This window comes from Mustela nivalis (assembly GCF_964662115.1).
Source record: "Mustela nivalis genome assembly, chromosome: 4".
NCBI classification, from domain to species: Eukaryota; Metazoa; Chordata; class Mammalia; order Carnivora; family Mustelidae; genus Mustela; species Mustela nivalis.
Window position 1 is genome coordinate 117,004,496 of NC_139023.1, and position 25,642 is coordinate 117,030,137.

General features: G+C 38.1%; 1 protein-coding gene across 24 annotated transcripts in view; it reads left to right on the plus strand.

The window, feature by feature from the left end:
* The window catches only part of FAM13A (family with sequence similarity 13 member A), a 360,572-nt gene that overhangs the window by 243,549 nt on the left and 91,381 nt on the right, over window positions 1-25,642 (plus strand). For 9 of the 24 annotated variants that reach the window (XM_082726581.1, XM_082726583.1, XM_082726585.1 and 6 more), the window contains one exon: window positions 6,442-6,483. The exons of 6 other annotated variants lie outside the window; for them this stretch is intronic. In XM_082726581.1, coding sequence (XP_082582707.1) covers window positions 6,442-6,483 — 42 coding nt within the window. Of the gene's footprint in view, window positions 1-6,441; window positions 6,484-15,940; window positions 16,319-18,104; window positions 18,150-25,642 lie in introns of those variants that run through there. 9 more of the 24 variants (XM_082726578.1, XM_082726576.1, XM_082726595.1 and 6 more) reach the window with 2 other exon arrangements.

Below are 25,642 nucleotides of genomic sequence, written 5' to 3' on the forward strand. Positions count from 1 at the left end.
ATGTGGGTGGAGCTAGAGAATACTATGCTAGGTAAAGTAAGTCAGAGAAAGACAAATACCATATGATTTCAATTATATGTGGAATTTAAGAAACAAGACAGATGAACATAGGAGGGGAAAGTGAGAGGCAAACCAGAAAATAGACTCTTAACTATAGAGAACAAACTGATGATTACTGGAGTGGAGGTTGGTAGGGGGAAGGGCTTTCAATGGGTAATGGGTATTTAAAAAAAACTGGGCAAAGAGGTCGAACAGACTTTTTTCAAAGAAGATTATAGGAGTGGCAAGCAGATATATGAAAATGATGTCATTAGTCATCAGTGAAATGCAAAATAAAACCACAATGAGCTACCTCATACCTGTTAGAATTACTTTTATTAAAAAGATGAGATGACAAGTATTAGTGAGATTGTGGAGAAAAGGGAACCTCTGTACACTGGGTTGGTAAGAATGTAAATTGGTACAGCCATTCCAGGTAATAGTGTGGCGGTCCCTCAAAAAATTAAAAAATTGAACTATGCAATCTAACTATTCCACTTCTGGGTATATGGCCAAAGAAATGAAATCAGTATCTCAAAGAGATATTTGCACTCTTGTGTTTAATGCAGCATTATTTATAATAGCTAAGATATGGAACCATCTAAGTGTCTGTCAGTGGATAAGGGTATTAAAAAGTGGTAGAAGTAATATTCCATTGTGTATACATACAGCATGTGTGTATATGTATATTTCTTGTATGTATACAATGTAATGTATACACACACAAGCAAGAAGGAAATCCTCCACTTCTAACAATGCAGAGGACATTATGCTAAGTGAAATAAGCCAGATACAGAAAGACAGATACTGTGTGATCTCACTTATATTTGGAATCTAAAAAAGTTGTGCTCAAAAGTAGAGGGTAGAATGGTGGTTGCCAGGAACTACAGGCAGGGAGAAATTGACAGACACTGGCCAGAGGCTACTGACTTCAGTTATAAGGTGAATAAGTTCTGCAGATATAATGTATAATGTGATGAATGTAGTTAATAATATTATATTATATGCTTGAAATTTGCTGGTAAAGTTAGTCTTTATTGTTCCCATCACAAAAACAAAATCATAACTACGTGGGGGGATGAAAGTGTTAATTTGCCTAATTGTGGTAATCATTTCACAATGTATATGTAAATCATATTTTATACCTTAAGTATATACAATTTAGTGTTTGTCAATGATACCTCAACAATGCTGGAAAAATTATAATAACCCTGCATGTGACATTTTTTGGCCTATATCACAGTTTTGTCAAGTAGCTTTGTAAAAAGATTTATTTGTATCTGAAAAGTAACTGTGGATGAAGAAGTCATGATTCTGAGAAGACTATTCATTTCACAAATATTTTTTTGAGTTAGACAAATTATCCAAGTTTACATGTTTTATTGACAGGCTGAGATTAATATATGTCTAGATTATTTTACAGTTACTTCCTGCCTGTCCTATATCTTGAATTTCTTTACCCTTTCATGTGTTTTTTACTTTCTTCCTCAACCTGATTATGACTGCCTGGTGGAGAGGGAGTGTGTCTTCTGGGTAGTTTTTGCATCCACAGCAGGACTTACCTAACAGGCACCTACTTTGTTTGCTGCTGCTGCCTTAGCTCCTGTTGTTGTGTTATTATTATTAAATGAGCTCAGTTTGAGTTTAAGTTCCATTCTCTTCATCTAGCTGACCTACACCTCAGAGGTTGAGGTCTGATTCTGAAAGAGTAGAATTTTATGTGTGAGTTTTCTCTCTTTGGGTCTTTGGAAAGTTCTCACCTCACGCCAGGGAACCTTGTACTGCCTACCCTTAGAGATACCACACAAGTCAAAACTCTGCTTTCTTGTCTTCCCCGCTTAATCTCTGGGCCATCTCCCCACCAGGACTCTGACCCTGATATTGTCCCTGTTATCAGTAAGATGTTGCTTATTTATACAGGAAAAATCCATTGTTTTATGACACTTATAACCAGTCTCTGCAACTCTCTGCTCCTGTGGCAGAAAGTGTGTTCCTCATGATGTTTGCCAAACAACACTTCATATTTTAGTCTCATATAACAGTAGTATAAGTCATAAGATTCAGGCTTTAAATGATACTAATAATGAATTGATATTCAACAGTTTTAACCATACTCATTGTCCTTCAAGCATCCTGATCTATTAAGTCCTGAAATTAAATATTACTTTCTTTATTTCTAAAGTCCAGCCAGCCACAAAAAGCAGTCATAACCATCACATGTTTTTACTTCATAAAGGGCACTCCAGTTGTTTCCTGAACATGTGTGTGTGTTTCCTGTAGTGTCTCACACTCTGATACGGGGGGACAAGTTCAGAATCTTGAACTGGCTAGTGAACATCAAATGAAATTAGAATTCTTAGCTACAATATTCCTAACCATACTGTTTGAAAAATTACCAAATAATATAACTGTTTTGCTGACCTTGTAGGCTTTACTGGAGTAGCTCCCATGTAGGGAAGGGGGAGTTTGAAACCGCCTTGTGAAAAGCACAGTGGTAAACTTCCCCACATACTGCCCTGACAGAGCACTCCCACTCTTTGGCCTTACTAATGAAGGTTTATAGAAAAGTAGGTTTGTAAAAGGCCCCAAGGTCCCGGAGTGGGTTAAAAAAACATCTCTATCTTTACAGATAGTTTTCTAATCCGTTCTTAACCACCGCCAGCTCCCACAATAAATATTCCAAGGTTTTCTCAGATGAACTTTTTCATATAAGCTGAATACCTATTAAAAATATTTTCCATTGTTTAACTTTAGTCTCCTTTTATTCTTGTGGTTTAAAATAAAAGCTTCTGATATTTCTCTAAGTATTTTGATTATTAAAGAACAAATAATTCTCTACCCATTCACCAAAACTGCCACTCTAGTACAATTGCTCTGACTGTTCAAATTTTGACATTTCACTGAGATCCAAACTTCAATTTAAAAAGGTTTTTTTCAAAGTTCTTTTTTTAAAATCTTGTCTTATGATTTTAACATTTTCTTTAGCTTACTTTATTATAAGAACACAGTATGTAATACATAAAACATACAAATTTGTTAACTGTGTTCTTGGTAAGGTTTATTCTTTGGTTTTTTGTTTTGTTTATTTATTTTTTATTATGTTCAATTAACGAAAATGTAGTTTGTTTTTAGTTTGAGTGGTTGATGAAAGAGATGGTATTAACAATAAGGAAATTTATTTTCATACATGCAGATAATTTTTGGTAGCCTGTAAATCACCAAAGTATATGTGGACTGCTGTGGCCTTAACTAAATTTATTTTAGTAATTCAAAGTCAACAAACTCCTGGTGGGCACATTTTGCAATGGGCCCTGCAAAACCAGAGAGAACTAAGGCATGCTCTCTAATCTTTAGGGGTCTCCCAGTCTATTTAGTGAGGCTAATTCATCCACAGTTAACAAAAATAATGTAAGAGGTTGAGAAGTGGCATAAGAGAGGTGCTATAAAAGCCAAGAGGACTTCTCATTGAATAAATTTCAAGGAATTCAGGTTCTTTAAAAATCTGGCTCAATCTACTTCCTTACCTACTCTACCACAGTTCTTTATCCTATGCTCAGGCTGCATTGCAACCACATTATTTCAAGGATGCCATAATAATTTCACACCTCTGCATCTTTGCTAACATCATTCCTTTTGTCTGGAGTGCCCTTGTTCCTTTTCATGAATGGTCAGTGGCCTCTCATCTCTATGAAGCTCCAACTCTTGGCCACTGCATCTAAATGCAGTCATACAATATGTGTCCTTTGCCTCTCCTTCTTTCACTTAGGACATTCTTTGAAGGTTCATCCATATTATGTGTCAGTATTTCATGACTTTTTGAGGCTGAATAAAATTCTGTTGAATACGGACACCACATTTTATTTATTCATCAGTTGAGGGACATTTGGGTTGCTGGGACTTTGGGACTATTATGAATAATGCTAGTATAAACATTTGTGTACAAGTCTTTCTATGTTTTCAGTTCTCTTATGTACATGGCTGGAGTGGCATTGCTGGTTTATATAGTAAGCTGTGTTTAACTTTTTCAAGAACCCATAAACTACTTCTCAAAGTGAATGCTTCATTTTGCATTCCAACTGACAGTGTATGGTATTTCCAGTTTCTCCACATCTCTGTTACCACTTGTTAGTGTCTATTTTATTACAACCATTCTGCTGAGTGTAGGATGGTGTCATATTGTGGATTTGGTTTGCATTTCCCTAAGGAATAATGAGGAACATCTTTTCATATGTTTATTTGCCACTTGTATATCTTCTTTGGAGAAATGGCAATTCAAATAGCCCATTTTTAAAATCAGGTTGTCTTTTTACCGGCTGGGAGAGTTAGTTATAGATCCTGGATACTGCCTGTTGTCAAATACGCAATTTTTCAGATATTTTTTGATATTCTGAGGGTTGTCTTTTCACATTTTTGTTAATGTTCCCTGAAGCACAGAAGTTTTTAATTTTGATAAAGTTCAAGTAATCTATTTTTTCTCTAGTTTATGATTTTGATGTCTAATCTAAGAAACCATTGCTTAATCCAAAGTCACAAAGATTTATGTTTATGTTTTTTTCTCAGAGTTTTATAGTTCTGCTCTTAAAATTAAGTATATAGTACATTTTGAGTTAATTTTTATATGTGGTGTGAGGCATCAGTCCAACTTCATTCTTTTGCATGCGGATATCCAGTTGTCCCAGCACCATTTGCTAAGAAGACTATTCTTTTCCCATGGAATTGTCTTTTTGGTCTCCTTATCAAAAATCTGAGCCAGATTTTAGAAAAACAAAAATAAAATTATGTTAGCATCCTAGCTCTTCTCTTCTTTCACCAGTGCCTTTGTTTTCTGAAAACATGAACCTCAGTTTAATAAAGAAATGGACATGGCTTAGATCTATAAAATATTATGGCACAATCCAAAGTTTTTATCTTATTTCACACAACAATCACAAAAGACTGATGTTACCCTCCTACCTCCCAAATCTACAAAGGTATTCATATCTAGACCCTTATACTCTGCCTTCTGTACTATTACAGTGGATGAACTAAACTTGCACTTCTCTGGGATCAACCCTTGTGCTTGTACTCTGAATCCCATTCCCTTTCATTGACCTAAGGATGATATTCAAATAATCACCTCCCTTCTCTGACATCAATTTCCTTCTAGATTTTTTCCATTGGATAAAAACATGTTGTAATAACTCACAACACTTTTTTAACACTTGCCCAGAAAGAGTATCTCTCTTCTCCTTTGGAGCAAATCTCCAATAAAGGAGTATACCTACTTGCTTTCTTAACATCCATTCCTCCTGTCCTTCAACCCACACAACACTGAAAGTGTTCCTAGTAAGGACACCAGCAGTCTCCATACTGCCAAATCCAGAGATCAATCTACTGTTCTCACCTTACTCTTGCTCAGCCACATTTGACCCAACTCATTATTCCCTTACAAAGAACTTTCTTCACATTGCTTCTGCAATACCACACTCTCCTCTTTTCCCTCTAGTCTTCTTGAATATGCTTTTTTAGTCTCATTTGCAAAATCTGTCTTCTTTTGCAGACTGTTTCTAGACCTTGCAAAGGTTAGTTTTCCTCCAGCCTCTCCATCATACTCCCAATTGATATATCCAATTGGTGCTACCACCTACTAAATTTTGGGGTGCCCCCCCACCTAAAGTGAAAAGGCAGAGTCCCTTGTTTAAAATTATCAAAAATTTGAAGACAGCAACACCAGAGCATTAAACCCAGTATGGGGCCCCAGGAGACTGCATATTTCATGTACCCATGAGGCTAGTCCTGCCTATTGGCTTCCTGATAAGTCCACTCAAATATTTAATAAATATCTCACACTCAGTCTATATAAAACAGGCCTCCCAATTCATACTTCCACCTAAAAAAAGGCAGTCCCATTTCTACGCAAGTTTTTCCACATCTCAATAAATTGTGCCACTATTCACCCAGTTACTCAAGTCAAAAATCTGAGATTCCTCTACCCTTTCTCAACCAATCCATCAGCAAGTCCTGTTATCTCTGCCTTCAAAATAGATGCTCACAATATGTCTGGAGTCTAAACTTTCACAGTCTCCAATGATCATCTCACAGATAATGTTTCTCCTTTTACAGTGGAGAAATCTGGTAGTCACTACTTGAACCAAATGATTAAAAATATCATTATCATGGATAAAAATCTGATAAGACAAGCATAGAAAATATTTTTGAGGATTAGAAATATATTACTGATTATTATATAAAATGTGCTATAAAATAGTATGTAGTACATTATCCAATATTTTTTATTGTGGTAAAATATATATAAAATTTACCTTATCTGCCATTTTTAAGTATAGAGTATAATAACATTAAGTACCTTCACACTGTCCCATCTTTGTATATAATTATATATGTTATATATTATATATACAGAGGAGAAGTGGAATGTATACAAACACATGGAACACTGGTTAGGTAAGTGATGGATTATGTTGACTTTTACTTTCTTGTCTATATTTTGTAAATGTGTATGTGAACATATACTATATAATTTGTAATAAGAAAAATTTTTTTTGTTTTTTAAATCAAGAATGTCAAATGTTTCAAGGAGGAAGTAGTAATTGTCATATTTTAGAGAAATTGTGTAGAGTGCGAACTTCTTTTGGACTTGGCAATTATGGCTTCATTCATTCAAGATAAAATCCCCTGAATGGAGGAATCAGATGGGGCAGCAGATGAGAAACCCAGGCAGTCTGAGCTTTGGTTCAGTGGGTATGTGGCCAGGAGGGGATTCCTGGCTAGGAGAAATGCCTCAAATAGAAACTGCAGGAAAGCAGACATGACAGCAGGCGAGGACAGTTCAGCTTGCCTGAACCCCCAGTTCCAGTGAAGGAGAAAGGTCGTGAGTGTGAAAACAGAGGAATAGGGTGGTGTGTATAGAATTTGGATTTTACTTTGTAAGCTATGAAAAACTTTCAGAGCTTTCTGACATTTTTAGAGCAGTGTTTTAGGAATATCAAATCTGTACAATCTGGATTGAGGGTAGAGAAAACTAAACTCAGCAAAACCTATTAAGAAGAAAATGCTATAATTCAGAGATTAAATAATACAACTTTAAATGGGGGTGGCGGGGAGCATGAAAAAGAATAGGCATCAGTCATGGACTAATGGACAGAAAGGAAAGAGATAATATTATCTCATTTTAACTCAATGACAAAGAATACATTCAATTATTACTTGGTTTGGCCAAATTCTATACTATTTATCTGTTTCTTGGAGTGATTTAAAATCTAGGATGATATTATTTCCAGAGGTACTCATATTTGTTTAAAAGTATCTTACTAGGCTGTTTCTAGACTTTAAAAGTTGGATTGATTTATGTTTTAGAGTTGTCTTACTGAAGTAATATTCTAGAAAGTCACTGTAGAATTATAATTTGGTTTTCAAGGCATTTTCTATATCTCTTTGAATAGTGAATCAATTGCATTGCCTATGGAGAGAATCATTGGTTTTATTAGCTTTATTTAGTAATTATACATCCAGTTTATTTCTTATTTATTTGAATTTTTTTCAATTTACATATCTCCTAACTAAAATTCAATGGAGAAAAAAGTTTTTTGGTTTTATTGTGAATTCTAATAATGTTCTATATATGAATAGCACTAGGTAGAGAAGATATAGCACATACACAATGAACGCAATGGGCCCAGTTCTCTGAAATACTGAATTTAAAAGCACTTCTAAAATATCAGATTGTTTAAAATGCAGTAGGGATGTTGACACTTTAAGGCACTATGATTGTGATCCTTTTTTTTTTTTTTATGTGACCTATTCTTGGTAACACAAATAATCACTACTTCCTCTTACTTTGTTTTTAAATATATTTTCACTTATTTATTTGGTTGCTTCAAAGAAAAGCACAATGCTTTGTGTTGAAGTAAATAAATAAATATGACCAGCCGGTGTGTTGACATTCAGAGATTCTGTGCTTGTGCTCAGTGTTTCAAGTCTTGGAAGTATGAGGTTTATTTTATGATATATGGCTACAGAATTAGTCTGCCGGTTACCATATCACACTGAACAACTCTGACATTTCTCTAAGGAACCTCTGCTGAAACCTGTTTCTCCTCTGCCAGGAAATATCATTTAACAGGGTGAAAGTTCACTGGGACAATTTAAGGCGGCTGATCTCAGGTGTGGTAGCAGCTGTTGTGTGGGACATGACTTATTTTAGAAGAACAGAAACACTATTATCTGAACTCCCAAGGGACATTTGGAGAAAGTCATGCCCACGGGGTCCCATTCCAGGAAAATGTGTTTGAGTGCTTATTTATTGGCAGTCGTCACTCACTGAGATTCCATCTGGCAAAAATGTGGATTTTTCTCTGTCCCAGAAAGTTGGGGAACAATTATGTAAGTTGTCTCAAAGAGTTTATTTTTAGCCACTTTTTATGGAGAAATTTCAGTCCCTCAGTTGTTACAAGAAATTTACTTCTGTAAAGAAAAAAAATAGAGAAAGCTTCCGTATGAATTTCTATAGAACTGTGTATTCATGTACCATCAAATAGAAACACTCATCTTTCCATTTGAAATCATTACTCAGTCTTCTTGGGGAATGTTCTAAATCTTATTTTCTATATTGGGAATGTTGGAGCCAGTTAGTAAAATCAAAGCTACCAGTGGGGTGAAGAAGGGCAGCCTGAGTAGTGTATCTCCAGGTGTGGAGGCCTGGAAACCCTGCCTCATTGCTAAAGCAGTGTTCTCCTTGCTACTCCCCCACTGCCACCCTGTAGGATTTTAGCACCTAAATAAATGAACCCTCTAACCATCTGAGGTCCAGCAAAGCTGGTCAAATATATTTTAGTGATATAAGCCAGCACACAGTATTAAAAGTAAGACCCACCTTTAGAATTAAAGAGGGTGTCTTTGGAAAACCAACTATATAATTTCTATCCCCATGGGATTTTTTTCAACAGTCTTCTTCTATAGAGAAGCCTAATAAATGAGAAAATAATTATGTTGATTTTCTTAACTTTTTTTTTTATTTTAGCCTTAAGTAATGCAGGCAGGTTGATTTCTGTTGTTACTGAAAGAAATAGTTCACCTAAGTAGAAAATTTCCCTGTTCCACTTAGCTTGAGTGTCAGTTTTGACTTCTAAAGTAAATCTTCTATAAGGATTTAATAATTATTCTTAAACACTGTAGTTTTTTTTTACATAAAAACAACTGACAGCCCATCTGTCATTTCTGTATATTAATTTCTTAATAAGAGGAATACACTTAAGAACGCCACTTAAAGCTTCATTTTTTCCATCTTTTTCTGTCTTCCTCTTTCCCTCAACAGCCCAGTCACTTCCTTCCCACATTGCAGCTACAGCTGGCTGCTACCACTACACACACACACACACACACACACACACACACAGAGTGCTGACTCAGTATAGCAGAAGACGTTTGTTTTCATCCAGTGTGTGTCTTTGGTTCAAACAAGCAGTATAAGATATTACAATACACACACACACACACACACACACACTGACTCATCTAAATATAAGCCTCAGACCGAAAGAAAAAAAAGAATTCTTTATTTCTTGGAGCTTATTGATAATATGTAATATCAATAGGTATTTGTAATACTTTATTATCTGTAAGAGCTATTATGTACTGGAAATATGGCATTCAGATGCTGACTTCATGTGAGCCATTTACTAGCTGAGTGTTCGAGTTAATTAACTTCTTCCTTTCCACATCTATTAAAATGAGCACAGCATAGATTCTTAAGAAATGATAGTTGCCTTACATATATACGACCTCTGTAGATCCTCCCCACCCCCCTTTTTTTTTTGACATTTATTGCTGTTGGTTGAGGATGATGTTTTCTTGAGCTCTGGAATTTGCTAGCGTTGTAACAGAGATTGCCAGAGAGCAAGTTTAATCAGGACCCTGTGCAGCAGTACCAGAGTATCGAAATTATATGTACCCTAAAAATACTGGCTTCATGATTATGGAAAACTCCTATCAGCTTTAGTCATTACCATTTATAAGTCCTGTGTCACTGTCTTGTGAAAGCCATTGCTCCTTAGTGCATTTTACAAAGATGGATAAAAATATGAGGAAGAAACTTTGCCTAAGAATTAGCACCTTGTTACCAAACTTGTAAGAAGGAATTCGTCTTAATATGTCCTTTTGTTTTAGGAAATAAATCGGTCTGATTTTAAAACAATATATGAAAGCAAACTAATGTGACCAAGAAATGTTCTTGGCTCTTGGATTGCTTCAAACTGATGTTGAAATTGAAACAACTGAAGCCACATCATTTTTGGAGCAGTGTTTGCTCTTGATAGCACAAGGGCAAACACATGTATTACCAAACACTTGGAATCTGATGAAGAAATTATGTAAGAAAATTAGAGGTCTACAAGCCAGCTGAAGTGTAGTAAGGGAAATAGACAATCCAGGAGAAACTGCATAATGTAAAATGCTTTAAAGCTTTCAAAAGTTTTGGATAGAATCTTAACAATCTTATATTGTCATCTCTATTTGCACATCAATGTATAAACTCAGTGATTTATTTCTTTCGTCAATTACTGGTTATCATTCTTTACCTGAACCTGGGTGAGGCATCTGCTTTATCTTAAGTGTAGGTCTACAATGGGATATGTTAAAAAGTGGATGGAAATATTGCTTGATAAATTAAAATCTAATCAAAGGAGCTATGCTTCTATTTCTGGAAGAGTGTTTGACCTATCAATGAATTCATTCAACACTTACTGTCTGTTCTGTGTAGTTGCTACAGGAAGATGGAGTTCTCATCCTAGAGATCTTACATTACAATAGGGAAGTAATATATAGATTCAACTAATAATAAAATTGTTGAGGGGAGAGAAAAGATAACTATCATTAGGGATGCAAAGGGCTATAGGACTTAAAAGGGGAAAGAGAGTTCTTCTAACCGTCCTACACCTGACTGACATATACATAGAATTTTGCCGGGAGAAAGTGAAATGGTAAAATAGTCCAGACAGAAGGAAAAGCATGAAGCATGAACGAATGTTCATGTTTGGGATAGAAAAATTTAGAGCAGGTTCAAAAATAGTCTCCAGGTTTGTTTGGAGTGATTTCTTTAGGAAATATAAGCAGCTGAACTGGAGGATTCAGTTGGGGTTAATTGGTGGAGAGTCTTAATCATCATATTAAATAATAGGGGTTCATTGAAGAGGTGGTGGGAGCTAATGAAGGTTTTGAGCAGAAGGGTGAGTGGCGAGTGAGCAGATCACAGTCACAGTAGGAAACTCACTCTAATAGTGAAATGCATGCACTGGAGGTAGTTTGAGTGGAGGCAGAAGGATCATCATCCTACTGCAGATGACCGAGGCCAGCTGATTAAAGAGACAAGCCAATCAACGGCTTCGCTTGAGGAGAGGCAAGGGAGGAGAAGGAAAGATGATTCACGCTTTGAATCTGATTCATAAAGAAAATAACAACATCATTAACGAGAGGGGCCAGGAGGAAGAGAAATGTGAGGGTCATATAACAGGAGGGTTTCAAAGTGTTGGTTAGGATAATAATACTAATAATGATTTAGTGCTTATTATTTGCCAGGGACTATTCTTTTTGTTTTACATACATGATCTTATTTATTCCTCAGAGCAACTTCAGAGCTTAATATACAGCCTGCCCAAGTTTACACTGCTCGTCTGTCGTAGAATCAGGATACACTCTCCAGGAGCCTCATTCCAGAACACAACTTATTAAGCCCTAATAAAATGTCTGTACTGAATGGTCCTGGGCTGGAAGGCAGGGCAGGGAGGATTGGTAAGAGAGAAGGAAAGACAAATGAAATAAAAGGATGGAAACATCAGGGACATTTGGGGAATTCTTGGGAAAGATGATAGGGCAGGGAGCTAAAGACTCGGAAAACCGAGGGTGAGTGTTTCTGAAAAGTTAAGAGTAGAAAAGGGGGCAGCTGGGTGGCTCAGCCAGTTAACTGTCTGCCTTTGGCTCACAGGATTGAGTCCCACATCAATCTCCCTGCTCAGCCAGGACCCCGCCTCTCCCTCTGCCCTTCACCCTGCTTGTGCTCGCTCTCATGGCTCTCTTTCTCTCAAATAAATAAAATCTTTTTTAAAAAAAAAAGAGTAGAAAGGGCTTCAAGAAAAGGCATTTCATAGTCAAAAGAGCACTGGTGGCCTTAAAGCAGTTTCAGAAAAGTGATGAAGTCTCAAGTCTGTTGACATGTGGTGGGAAGTCAGTAATTTATGCAGAAGTGGGCACGGCAGAGGTAGGCTTCGGGGAAAGTCTGTCATTGGAAAAGAGGGGGAAACAGCACTAGCACCAGAGAGCAGGGCCGCTGAGGAAAACTTTTTAAGGCTGGGGGACACCTACTGGAAAGGGGCCTATAGTTAAGATCTAGGAGAGATCAGGCTTCTTTCAGAGAAAGGAGAAAATGATGATATCCAGAAGGTAGATAAGAAATTGGCATCCTGTGAGTGAGACCTTTTCTCCTAGACTAGGAAAAAGTCAAATAGAAGTCAAATAGAAAAAAATTTAAAAAAAAAAGAAGTCAAATAGAAGAAGACGTGTGTATGATGTGTATATATGGGGAGCAGGGGTGCACTTAAACCGTTAAGTGTAACAAAAAAGACCAAAGACTAAAGGTACTCACTCACTCATATTTGATGATCTTGGCTTTCTGAATAAATTTTGGAGGAGAGGTAATGTGTGACTGAGAGAGCTTCAGGTATGTGGCGCTGACGACCTGCAGCAGTTTCTATGGGAATGCAGTGAAAAATCATTTAAGATAACTAAAAAGTTGCCACACAGAATTGAGGTTCATGCCGAGGTTAAATAGCATGAATTTTTAGTACCACTAGTTTCCAGGGCTATGTGACTTTCTTTTGCAATGTTTAGCAGTCTGGCAGTAGAAAACCCAGCTGGCAGGATTTAGAAAGGGTGAAGACACCGAGGAAGCTAGTGAACCCATTTTAGAAATAACTAAATGCTGAGGAGAGCCAGGAATGTGCCTTTTTTTAAGCTGCATGCCTGTTGGTTTGGGTGCAGGTTATCCTCTGCAGACAGAAGAACAGTTGTTGCTGAAGAGAGAGCTAAGGTAGAGGAGGAGGAATGGGGGAGGCAGGATCGTGGGGGTTGAGTGATGCACGGGAAGGGGCTAAGTGTGGAGCAAATGCAGGCAGGGTATCAGTGTTCGGGTAGTTAGAACTGGTAGAGTTCAGGGGAATGGCGCTCCTGCTGGCTGACTGAGGAACTGCTCTGAGGATGTTAGCAATGGAAAGTAGCAAAGTAGATCCCTGATGCAGAGAGTCCTTGGTGGGTGTGGTAGTGAGGAAGAGCTGTGGTCCAGGTACACATTCCTAAATGATCATCAAGCAATGCCCAGAAAAGAAACCGAGAGTCCAAAAGAGGAGGAATTGTTATAAATAAATGATGAAACTTGAAAAGGCGTGTGATTACTGAGTTACAGTGGTCAGTAATTTTTAAAAATAACCATTGACCTGTCACTAGTAATATGGCATATTAGACTTAATATATCAGGAAGGTAGACTTAATTTATCAGGAAACATAAGTGGAATCAGGTGTTAAAATTTGAATGCCCCCCTATTCATCAGTATTTCACCTTTAGTAGGTAATGAATGTAAATTGTAGTTTACAGTTTAATTAATGAATGTAAATTGTGGTTTAATTTACCATACTGATGCTGGGGTCTTTATTGGTGAACTCATTTTTGCCATTTAGTATTGATGTGTTCGTAAAAATCAGAAAAGACAAAATATTACTTCTGTCATTTGAACTTTAATTACCGTTGGCCCTTGGTCAACGAGGGTTAAGGACACCAACCCCTGTGCCGTCGAAAAACCATATACAACTTTTGACTCCCCGAAGCCCTACCAATAACTTGAATAACTGTCTTACGTATTTTGTGGTTATATGTATTGCACACTGTATTCTTACAATAAAGGGAGCTAGAGAAAGAAAATGTTGTTAAAATCAGTAGGAAGAGAGAAAACATTTTCAGCACTGTACTATATCTGAAAAAAAAAAAAAAATGCATGATTAGACCTGCACAGTTCAACCTGTGTGGTTCAATGGCCAGCTGTATTTCCCAACCTATCTGTATCTGACAAAATATTTAAAAACTCATATACATATAGATTAGAGTAAGCACTGTGAGGTGGCAGGATTCGGGAGCAGACCTGAGAAGCTGTGAATCCAGTTTCTGTTCTGCCACTGACTTCCTATGTAAATTTGAACAAATTACGTAATTTTCTAGTACCTACTGTACTCATCAATGAAGATGTTATGATATATAACCATGACATTTTTTTAAAGTTTTTAAAAAATAAAGCCACTTTTAAAGTGGCTATTTTTTTTTTTTATAATGTGTTATTTGCCCCAGGGTACAGGTCTGTGAATCATCAGGTTTACACACTTCACAGCACTCACCATAGCACCTACCCTCCCCAATGTCCATCACCCAGCCACCCTAACCATGATTTTCTAACTCAAGCAGTTTACCAAAGTGTTCAGCAAGATGTAAAGGCATTTTGAAAAATAAATGTAAGCAAATATACAGAACTAAGTTGTTGTAGAATCAAATTAGAATTTCCCAATCTAATATCAAAAAAGGAATATATTAATTTTAATTAAAGTCTGAACTTAAGTCAACTTCTGTTTTAAAAGGCTGGTTTTAGTCATTAATATTCTATGTTAATATCTGAACACAAGTTTCAGGATGTCTAACCCACTTTCATAAAAATGGTTAAGTAGATTTAGTCAGACAATGAAATGTTTTTATTAGCAGGTATAATAAAGAAAAAGACACACAGTAGGATTTTGTGTTCTAAATTCAGAATTATGAGTTGTCTGTGGGGAAAAAACTGGGAAAAACTACAGGGGAGGAGGCTACCTTTTGGACCTTTAAGCCCCTGCTGTTTCTCAACACCATGGACTCTGGCCGTCTGCCCTTTATCCTATGAAAAGCAATGCTCTGGGCTTTCTTATAAATTCCTTGCAGCCCTCGTGATGTGAAAGAAATCTTTTTTAAAATGTACTTATGTTGTTCTTGCAGTGTGTAAAATCTATGGATTAGCAATTATGTTCCTCAGAATAACACTTCAGTATTCTGTACTGAAGCAGAAACTGCAAGGAAGGCCGGATAATTAACGGATGTTTAGCAGACCTTATGGAAAAATTGATTTGGTGTTACTTGTAAAAAATAAACAAATAGCTAGATAGACCAATAGAACACTAGATAAATACCTCAATAAGCAACCAACCAAAACATGCTGTTAATGTTCTTAGAGGGAAATGATTATGCAAATAAACACATTCAATTTTTTTTTTAAGCACATTCAATTTTTATAAAGATAAAATGCAGAGATAGTAAGTTGAAATAACTTTCATGGGAGTAGACACTTTGATCCCTTGAGAAGCTGGACAATCTTAGGACATGTATTCTCCCCAGAAGTGTGAGCTACGTGCCTGGAGTGATGTCACCAGTGACTAGTAACCACTGCAGGGTAAACAAACAGCAGGAAATAAATGTGGGTAGGGCAAGGGTCTAGAAGCATGCCTTCCTTCTAGAAAAGTATCGTGCCTTCCAATGCCAGTGGTTTGTTTGGATTTTTTTTTTTTTTTTTCTTTTTTAAAGGAAGAGAGGGGATGGAGCTTAGGTCTTGCCTTGTGTCACAGAAACCTTTAGTTTCATAGGCGATGTCTTTCCTTGACAAATGGATTTCCTCCTTGGCAGTCTCTGTAACATTGAGAAGTACGGGACTCTTTGCTCTGGCCGCAGTTATTGGTTGCTCTCCCCAGACTGACAAGCTTGTCTGTGGATTCGCTAAGAGGAAAGTTTCGAGTTACCAGAATTAGGCAAGCCCCCTGAGAAACAGGAGGAGGAGGAGGAGGAGCAGGAGCGGGCGGCAGCAGGAGCAAAAGAAACAGCGCCTTTAAGCACCAGGGCAGCTGCCCCGCTGATTGGCTGGAGGTTTCAGCTGCTTCCCTGGAACAAAAGGTCAAAGTGGACTGCAGTGTAAGTGTAGAGAGGCAGCCGATAAAATAGCATTGCTTGAAGAAGTTTGGAGGCTGGGAGCGGCCGCACAGGGGCTAAGGGCAGCGCCAGTGGCCGCTCCAGCTGCGAGGTGCAGCCTGCCATCCCGCCCCGAGCCCCGCTCAGCCGCTGGGAGAAGCCGCTTCCTGCACCCACGGCCAGATCGGTGTGCAAGAGCCAGTTGTGAGGGTGCCTGGCAATCTCGTCTGCAAGGATGGCCTGTGAAATCATGCCTCTGCAAAGGTAGTACTCTTTCCTGTGTGTTTTATTTTATTCTCTTCTGCATTTTCTGAGTTGTATGAAACCATGTAACTTTGCCAGTACTTGGCATTTTTTAGTAGCGTGCTGCAAGCATGTGGAGCCCTGCGTCCGTGATGTCCTTCCCGAGACCAGAAGACTCTGAATATGATACTGTCGCTTTTACTGACATTGACATCCAGTTTCTTGTGCTTCTCACTTGATGATGTTGTGTTCAGTTATTTCCTTCCTTGGATGAAAATACATGTAAGAAAACATCTCTGACCTCTGAAGTAAAACAGAAACGAAAGAATGTATAGAACGGGTTTACTAAAAAACTGAATCAGCTCCTTCGCAGTGTAGTGAAGCTGTGGCAAGCTCTCAGCTCATTTGATAGGATGTCTGTAGGCGAGAGACCTTTTAAAAAGGCAGGTTAGGATCCCTCTCTTCTGGAGTCCAGATCTAAGCAAGGATTTTCTGTCAGTAGGTACATTACAATACATGGACACAAATGCGAAGGCCAGAATTTCACCATAAATAATTCTAGGTAGATTTATTACACAAATGCCACCTTTAAAAAAAAAAAAACACTGCTATGTAAGAATGACTGAGCACTGGGTTTTGTTTTTGCATTAATAATTGTAGTATGGACTGCGGAGGGCGGAGCAGAGGAGTTATGCCAAAGCAGAGAGAGGTAAATTAAAACAAAAGGGCTTGTTACAAACCAACAAATTGCTGGTGAAGGAATAAGTGAATGATGTATCCTGGAGTGGTCAGGCTGGAAGTCACCTTTGTGAGGACTAGAGTCCAGTCCTCCAGTTTCACAATCAGAAGACTGAGGCACAGAGGAAGTCTCAGAGCTGCCCAAGGTCACGTTATATGCTTTTTAGAATTACTTTTGCAATCATATTACTATACTTCAACATTAACCGCCTTTCATGCAGTACCATTTGATTTGATATAAACACTTCCTTTAAGAAAACTATAAAGTGTTTTATTAGTGAAAATGATCTTAAAAATCAAGTGGTAATTACAGTTTATAAGGCTGGAAAAAATCTAGACAAAAATGAAGTTGAATTTTAAAACCTATGCCACCAGTATTTTACTGAATGTTCATGTTTCAACAGTGAAAATAAGGTTAAGAAAAATTCAGTGTTTATTTGCAGCTTGTTTCCTGCAGATGGATGCTGTGACAGAGACCAGTGTAGTTGTTATTCTTTCACTGAACTGTTAAGAGCCCTGTAATGGGAACTTGATGGGGTGTCCCAGGAATTCCTTTTCTAAAAATTAATAACCCAAGGGAACAGACAGTGGTTCGTGGATAGATCTGAAATTCTTCTCTATTAACCCAGTGGAAAGGGCCATATACTTGAAGTGTCCAACAGACTATAAAACTAACGTACACTTTTTGGAGACTCAATTTGGTTTCCGGCTTTATAACTGAGGACTTGTTTTGCTTATAATGACTGCAGTCTTAAGGGTCTTAAGCAATCATTTTCTAGAGAAGAACATTGGCTATTACTGAACTCTGAGATAAGCTTCTTGATAATGTAACTGGTAAATATTTTTAAGAAAATAGATCTTTGTACCACTAAAACCTTGCTTAGAGAGTTAATGAAAGCTGAAATCAAATTAGCATAATTTCCAGAATTATTTTGCACTGTTAGTTAGTTAGTAAGCCTCTGTAAGAGGAATAATTTGAATTTGCATTCAAGAATGCTAATTGGTGCATTCACTGGTCTGTGGTCTGAGAATTTCATTTGATTGATTACCCTGCATTCTTCCCTTCCAGCCTATGCCTGCCTTTGATTATAAACATCCTGAAGGCAAGGAGCAGGTTTGTGTAGTTCTCCTTCTTAAGGATCTCTTGTGAATTTAGATGCTTATGCAGAAAACTTTCCTCTTCCCATGTGTAATTGCTTCTTCCAAACCCAGTTCAGTGCCTTAGGCTAAGGATTTCTGGGAGTCTCTAGTAATGATGACTGTTGGCTACGGCCCCTGCTATTAACGCTGCCTGAAGCATGTAGTTTGCAGAGCCTTGTGAAATGCATGCTGACTGATGGCATGAGTGCTTTGCTCAGTTCTGTTTTGCAGCAGTAAGGGGCTAGAAACTGAATTAAAAGTGGGTGAGTAAAAGAATAGCTTCAAGTATCAGTCAAATTCACGTTCCCTATTTTGTACTGAGCAGAGTGGCCAATGGTTCTCATACTTTAAGTGCATGACAATTACCTGAGAAACTCATTTTTTTTTTAAATCAGCTTATAGGAAAAGCTCCCCTCTTTCCCTAGACTTAGTGAATCTGAATCTGGGTGTGACGGGGAAAGTAAATACATTTTTAACAAGCTTCCTGAAAGCAAATCTGACACTAATGGTCCACACACTCAGGGAAACACTTATCTAAACTGTAGTTAATGATTGTAGCTTGTGTAAAGCCATTGACAGCAGGTATATATAAGAATCTAACGCTATACTACTCAACGTCCCCAAATAACATCTTTAATATCATGACTTTATAAGTGTTTTTTTCATAATCCATGCTTTCATCTACTAGGTGTTAGTGTTCCGTGTTAGAACAAAGTATACTATGGCCACCTGAATGGCACAGTCGGTTAAGTCTCTGGCTCTTGGTTTCTGCTCAGGTCATGATCTCAGGGTCATGAGGTAGAGTTTTGCTTGGGGCTCACGCCCAATGCAGAGTCTGCTTGGATTCTGTGTGTGTGTGTGTGTGTGTGTGTGTGTGTCTCCCCCTCTCCCTGTGCCCTACTGCCCCATTCTCTTTCTCTCTCAAATACATAAAGTTTTTAAAACTATAACAAACAAAGCATGCTTACAGTATTCTCAGATATATTAAACAGTCTATACTACCAGGGATACTGAGGTAATTGAGACACAAGCTTTGCTTCAAAGAGGTCACATGCTAGGGCAGATACAGTCATACTACCAGACAATTACAACACATGTGGTGAGTGCAGTAATGGACAGTATGATTAGCATAGTAATAGAGATGTGCCTGTTACATTGGTAACATGGACAACATCCTATGTGTATGATGTTATTAGAGGGCATGTTTTTAACCCTAATGTCTGCTTAGCTTAAACAATTTTCATGGGTGACTTTTTAGGCTTTCTTAGCATATTGTGAAACTATGTAGAAGATAAATTTGTTACTCCTAATCTGTGTCTGAGATGAGAATAACAGATGTGTTTGCAAGATAAGGAAAAAATAAATACCTTGGTTCCCTTTAATGTATTTTGCCATCTGTTTATTACCTATTGTAATTTGTAGACCTTCAGGAATGGAGTTAACTGTTTAGAAACGCATGATATTTAAAAAAAAACTACAGAGGTTGAATGTTTAGAATGTGAACCTTTGTAAAGCAAGGAACTCCATTCTTACAATTCACTTTAAATGGCTTAAAGATGAGATCTTATTACATATCTGTTGAGTTGTTTAGACTGTCTCCATTCTTTTTAAAAATACTAAAATATCTATATGTACTTGTTATACCAAAGGATAAAATTCAGTACACTTTAGCACTATATAGATATTCTTGCCATCTGAAAAAGTTCCCCCAAAGAAATAAAATAATAATAAAATAAATGGGGAAACCATATTAAATTAAGAATTGAAATAAGTTTTCTTGGAGCACCTGGCTGACTCAGTCAGTAGAGCATGTGACTCTTAGTCTCAGGGTCATGAGTTCAAGTTCCACGTGGGGTATAGAGATTACTTTAAAAAAAAGTTTTCTTCACTCAGGTGACTATGTTCACCTTCTGTCACTAAAGAGATAGTATGTTTTATCAGATTCCAGGCTTTACATATACCTCAGGCTTTTTGCATGATTTATATCCGAGGGGACTTTTTTCCTTATATTTTGTGGGCTGTAGTTAGAATCTCTATTTTATGTATAGAAAGATTTCAGTAGGCTAAGAAACAAATCTTTAACCCACTTAGACTTTTTCTTTTTTTAAAGATTTTATTTATTTATTTGACAGAGATCACAAGTAGGCAGAGAGAGAGGAGGAAGCAGGCTCCCTGCTGAGCAGAGAGCCCGATGTGGGGCTCAATCCCAGGACTCTGGGATCATGACCTGAGCCAAAGGCAGAGGCTTTAACCCACTGAGCCACCCAGGCATCCCTAAGAAACAAATCTTAACCCTAAGTCTTATGTCTATGACAAAACTCTCAACTTTCACAACAGTATTTTGATTTGCTAGATTAACTTTCCATTAGCCACTAACTCAGTTTATATCCACAGCGAATGATGATGGAAGATGAAGTTAGGAACCCTGGTGATTAATTTAGATTCCTTTGTTTTTAATGCATTGGTGTCTGCTTTCATGTATTAGCATACTATTCTTTCCCTGGTTTACTTGTCAAAGTAGAAACTGAAATTAAGAACATTTATGTAAGTTTCTTGTTCATTACTCTATCAGATTTTGGTATTCAATATATATTACTGATTCCTTCTTTTATGATGGCAAAATCCATCATAATTTCAAAATTGCAATGGCTCTTTTGAGAAGACACAGAACAACAGGGTTAATTAGCATGTATTAGGGACCCAACAGGGGAAAACTTCACTGAAACCTCTCATCAGCGGAATTCATCTGGTCTTACTAAGTACAGGTTATTAGAATAACCTTTTGCAAACAAGAAAACTGGTAACTGGGATGATGTGGGAGTTGACCAGGAAACACCCCAGGTAATGATGGTCCTGCTTGTGTACCTTCTGTGTAGTGTTAGAGAGCCCTCTACTGCCTGTGGTGACACCACCAGTTAATTCGTCTCTAAACCTGTATTATTACTAACTTGACACTTGGATAGCACTCCCTGCCTGCAAACCAACGCCCCTGTCCCCCATCCCCTACACAGAGACAGTCAAAGATGGAGTTAAAAGCTGCCCCACATCAAATCTGGGTTAACCCTTATGGGGTTGTGTATCTAAACTTAGACTTCATTAATCTAGTCTATATTTGAAGAAATAAGATCTCTGTGGGCTCTACTCTCATAGGACAGTTATAGTTTCCCTGGAGTCTACATATTTGCTAAGTACTCCAAATAAAGAAGTATTTTAAACTAAGATGAGAACATTTTTAAATTTTACAGAGATCAACCGAGTCTAACCATGGAAAAAGTGGAGGTATTGGGTATTCAGCACAAAGCAGTAGGGAAAGCGGAGGAAGGGTAGTAAACTTGCTATCATAAAAACATACTCAGATACTGAGAGCTATCTAGCCATATGAATTTGGTTGCTCAGGTCATTTTCTTCAGTCGATAAAATGAGATGATAATAGTTGACATACTTATGGGGGCAATTTTAGAGTTAAAGAATATGATAGCTCTTTGTAAATGATAAAACTATTCAGACTTAAAGAGTAGTATATTGCTTTTCTCATGTGGTTTTTTTTTTTTCTTGATTTTTATACTTGCAATGCCTTTCAATTCCTTGAATGCAGGACTGTTTAACACAGTGAGGGTGATGCTCTAGCATTACATTTCCATTTCACTGGATGAAGTGACCTAAAGAATGGTTTGTAGGAAGTGTCATTACAACGTGTCATTAAAATTGGGGTGCTTCGTGGTGCAGTAAGTTAAGTACCTGACTCTTGATTTCAGCTCAGGTCATGATCTCAGGGTCATGAGATGGAGCGCCACAGCAGGCTCCACGCTCAGCAGGGAGTCTGCTGGAGATTTTCTCTGCCTCTCTCTCAAATAAATAAATCTTTTAAAAAAATCCTATGGAATCAAATTTCTTGAAACTCTCAAAATCTTCTATCCCCTTTCTTTCCTATGATAATTATATATTTATGTGATGATCAAAATGAATGGCCAAAGAAATAGTTTGTACTGTATGAAACTTTGTAAAAGGATTATTCTTTAAGAAGAACTGGAAATTAAACCTTTTTTGATATTAGCATTATTGAGATATGATTCATATAACCCTATAATTCACCTGCCTAGAGTATACAATTCAGTGATTTTTGGTAAAATCATAAGGTTGTGCAACCATCACTACAAGCAATTTAGAATATCTTTATTACCCAAAAGAAACCCTGTGTTCTTTAGCTGTCAACCCCTATTGTGGGCTGAATGTGTTCCCCAAAATTTACATGTTGAAGTTCTAATTTCTAATCTCCAGTGTGATGATATTTAGAGGTGGGACTTTTGGGGGCTAATTGGGTTTGGATGAGGGCATAGAGGTGGCATTCCTGTAATAGGATTGGTGTCCTTATAAAGAGATAAGGGGGCCAGACTACTCACTCCTTCCCATCCTCCAAATCCACCATGGGAGGATATAGCAGGGATTGGCAGCCAGCAAGCCAGGAAGAATTCTCACCGGAACCTGACTATGCTGGCACCGTAGTCTTAGACTTGCCTTCTCTAGAACTGTGAGAAGTAAATGTTTCTATTGTTCAAGCTGCCCATCTGTGGTGTCTTGTTAGAACAGCCCAAACTAACTAACACAACTGTCAATCTCCCTATAATCCCCCTATCCCAACTCTAGGCAACCACTCATCCACTTTCTGACTCTAAAGATTTGCCTCATCTGGACACTACATTATAACCCTTAGGCCGAGGTGGAACCTGCTTTTACTGTCTCACAGAAGAATGGCGTGTGAATGGGAAATAGCTGGTGAGGGATAGGGAAGGGAAGAGAGGGAGGGAGGAAGGGAGGAACCAAGCAGGCAAGCCAGGAAGGAAGGAGAAAACAGTACAAAGCCCAAAAAGTTGATTTTGGAAATTAAGATACCTAACTAAAGAAGAAAAATACTGGGCAGTAGCGGAGAGCAGAGACACAGGATACATTTGATTAAAAAACCTTTAAGGTTTGGGGTCAAGAAATCATGTATCTTCTTATCAGCTATAAGAACAAAAATCAGAAAAGTCGAACTCAATGGAAATAAAAACAAAGAACTGAACTGCCTTACTCAAATCATATTCGGTGGAATTAAAATGCTAGAAAAAGTTAAGGGTTTCGAAAGAGCTTCAAGTGATACATTAGTATTTTGCTGTCAGCAACATGATCATGGTAAGAAATATAACTTCGCCGTCTAGATTAAAATAGCCCCTGAAACCGAGATTAGGAACCAGCAGCCAGCCAGAGCAGACCATTGATACACCGTGTAGTATTTTTGTCAGTGACTCTCCTTCATTTTCAGTTCCTTGACTTAGCAGAAACTCCAGGGTGCCTGGCCCCCGGGGCCTCTGCCTGGCACACACCTGCCGCGTCCACAGTGCTGAGCTCCCTGCGTGCCACCTCCTGCCTTCATACAGTGTCTTCTCTTTGTTAAGGAATCCCCGGTCCATTCTCTTCCTCCTAGAAATGCCTCCATGACCCTCAAAAATCATCCCCAGTGTCCCTCATGTCCCCTAACCCCGCCAGAGTGCTTGGTGCTTGAGTGTAAGATCTGGAGCTCTGGCTTCCACACACTTGGATTTGACCCCCCCCCCCCCCCCCCCGTGCCTGGCTCTCCAGCCTCCCCCCTGGTGCATCACCCTTTCTAAGACTTGTTTCGCTTATCCGAAAAAAAATCCAGTTAGTGCTGCCTCTCTCAAAGGTGTCTTTGAGGGTCGACTAAGAAAATGTGTGTGAAGCTCTGAGTCCAAAGCCTTGACTTGTTATGGTGAGGCCTCAACGCGTAGTAGCTGTGTATCCTTTTCTCCTAGTCATTACCAAATGTCAAGTTTCTGTCTCTCCCTGGCTTATAAATTCTGTAAGGATTTAGGCCCTATCTTACTAGCCTGTGTATCTGCAGCACCTCTCCTTGGCTCTGATGCATGGTAGCTACTCAAAAAATGCTGAATGAGCCCTTGTATCCGGCAGAGGAAGGGTTCGTTAAGGGAAAGATGAGAAGATAATTTGCATTGCTCTCTGCATATTTTTGTCTCCATCGAGAAATCTACTTTCAGACTTAACACTCTGGGAAATTAATATCTGTTAAATAAAAACTATATTAACAAATCATTAATAATTTTGTAATGGTAATTTTTTTAAAGACTTTATTTGAGAGAGAGAGTGCACTAGCAGGGGGAGGCGGCAGGGGCAGAGGGAGAAGCAGACTCCCTGCTGAGCAGGAAGCCCGAGGTAGGACTCTATCCCAGGTCCCTGCGATCATGATCTGAGCCAAAGGCAGACACTTAACCAACTGAGCCATCCAGGTGCCCTAATGGTAATTTTTTTAAAAATTAGTAGAAATAACTTACTCTTTCCTTATTTCCTCCTGCATGTATCCTCATAGTCTTTTTAAGTCTATTTAACTAAAGATTAGGAAATATTTTAACTTACTTATTCATGTTCTAAAAATATTTTTTCATCTACTAATATCAACTCCACCATAAGGAAAATGACTGTACATAGCATTCTAAATTATTGCCTCCCCAAGGCAATCAGTGATACACATCACTTTTCTGAACAAGAATCTCAAAGACAAATGAAAGCTTCCAGCTGCCGTGAAAATAGCTTTGTGACTAAACCAAAAAGTTCTTTAAGCCCCAAACAACCTTTGGGTTTGCAGTGAAGTGAAATAATTTTCTTTTCCTGCTCTCAAGCCAGAACAAACAGATAGAGTGTGTGGCAAGGCCCTATTACTTTGCCTGAACACATCTGTTTCTGGGTTCCCTCTACACTACAGAAAGTACAGCGTTTACATTACTGGCATAGTGGCAGAATTCCCACCTCAGTTGTGCCGCTGAAGAAAAGAAATTAATTTCTTGTTTTTAAGGACAGGAGAAGACCCATGACATAGTTGTGATTTCACTAAGTTTTGAATAGAAAGGAATAGGATAACTTAAAATAATCAACATGCACATATCTGAAAATGCTCCTAGCTGGCCCAGTTAATTTTACAAATAAGAAACAGTGCATGTTTTCAAAATAATGGGTGCCTGGGTGGCTCAGTGGGTTAAAGCCTCTGTCTTTGACTCAGGTCATGATCCCAGGGTCCTGGGATCGAGCCTCACATTGGGATCTCTGCTCAGCGAGGAGCCTGCTTCTCTTCCTCTCTCTCTGCCTGCCTCTCTGCCTACCTGTGACCTCTGTCTGTCAAATAAATAAATAAAATCTTAAAAAAAAAATGAGTGCATGTTTTCAAAATATCATATCAAACAGTAGCATTAGCACTCAGCAAAGTCTTGACGATGCTAGTTTTACTCACCACTGACTGAGCATCTGGAGTGTTCTAGTACCCTGCTGGATGCTTGAGATGGTACAAACATAAAAACATATTCAGGAGGTGAGGCACGCGTCTGAACTCATGAATTCTGGTGTTGTGTTGCTCATTTATAGCTATGAACAGTATATCAGAGCCTGGAAGAAGAAGCATCGCCC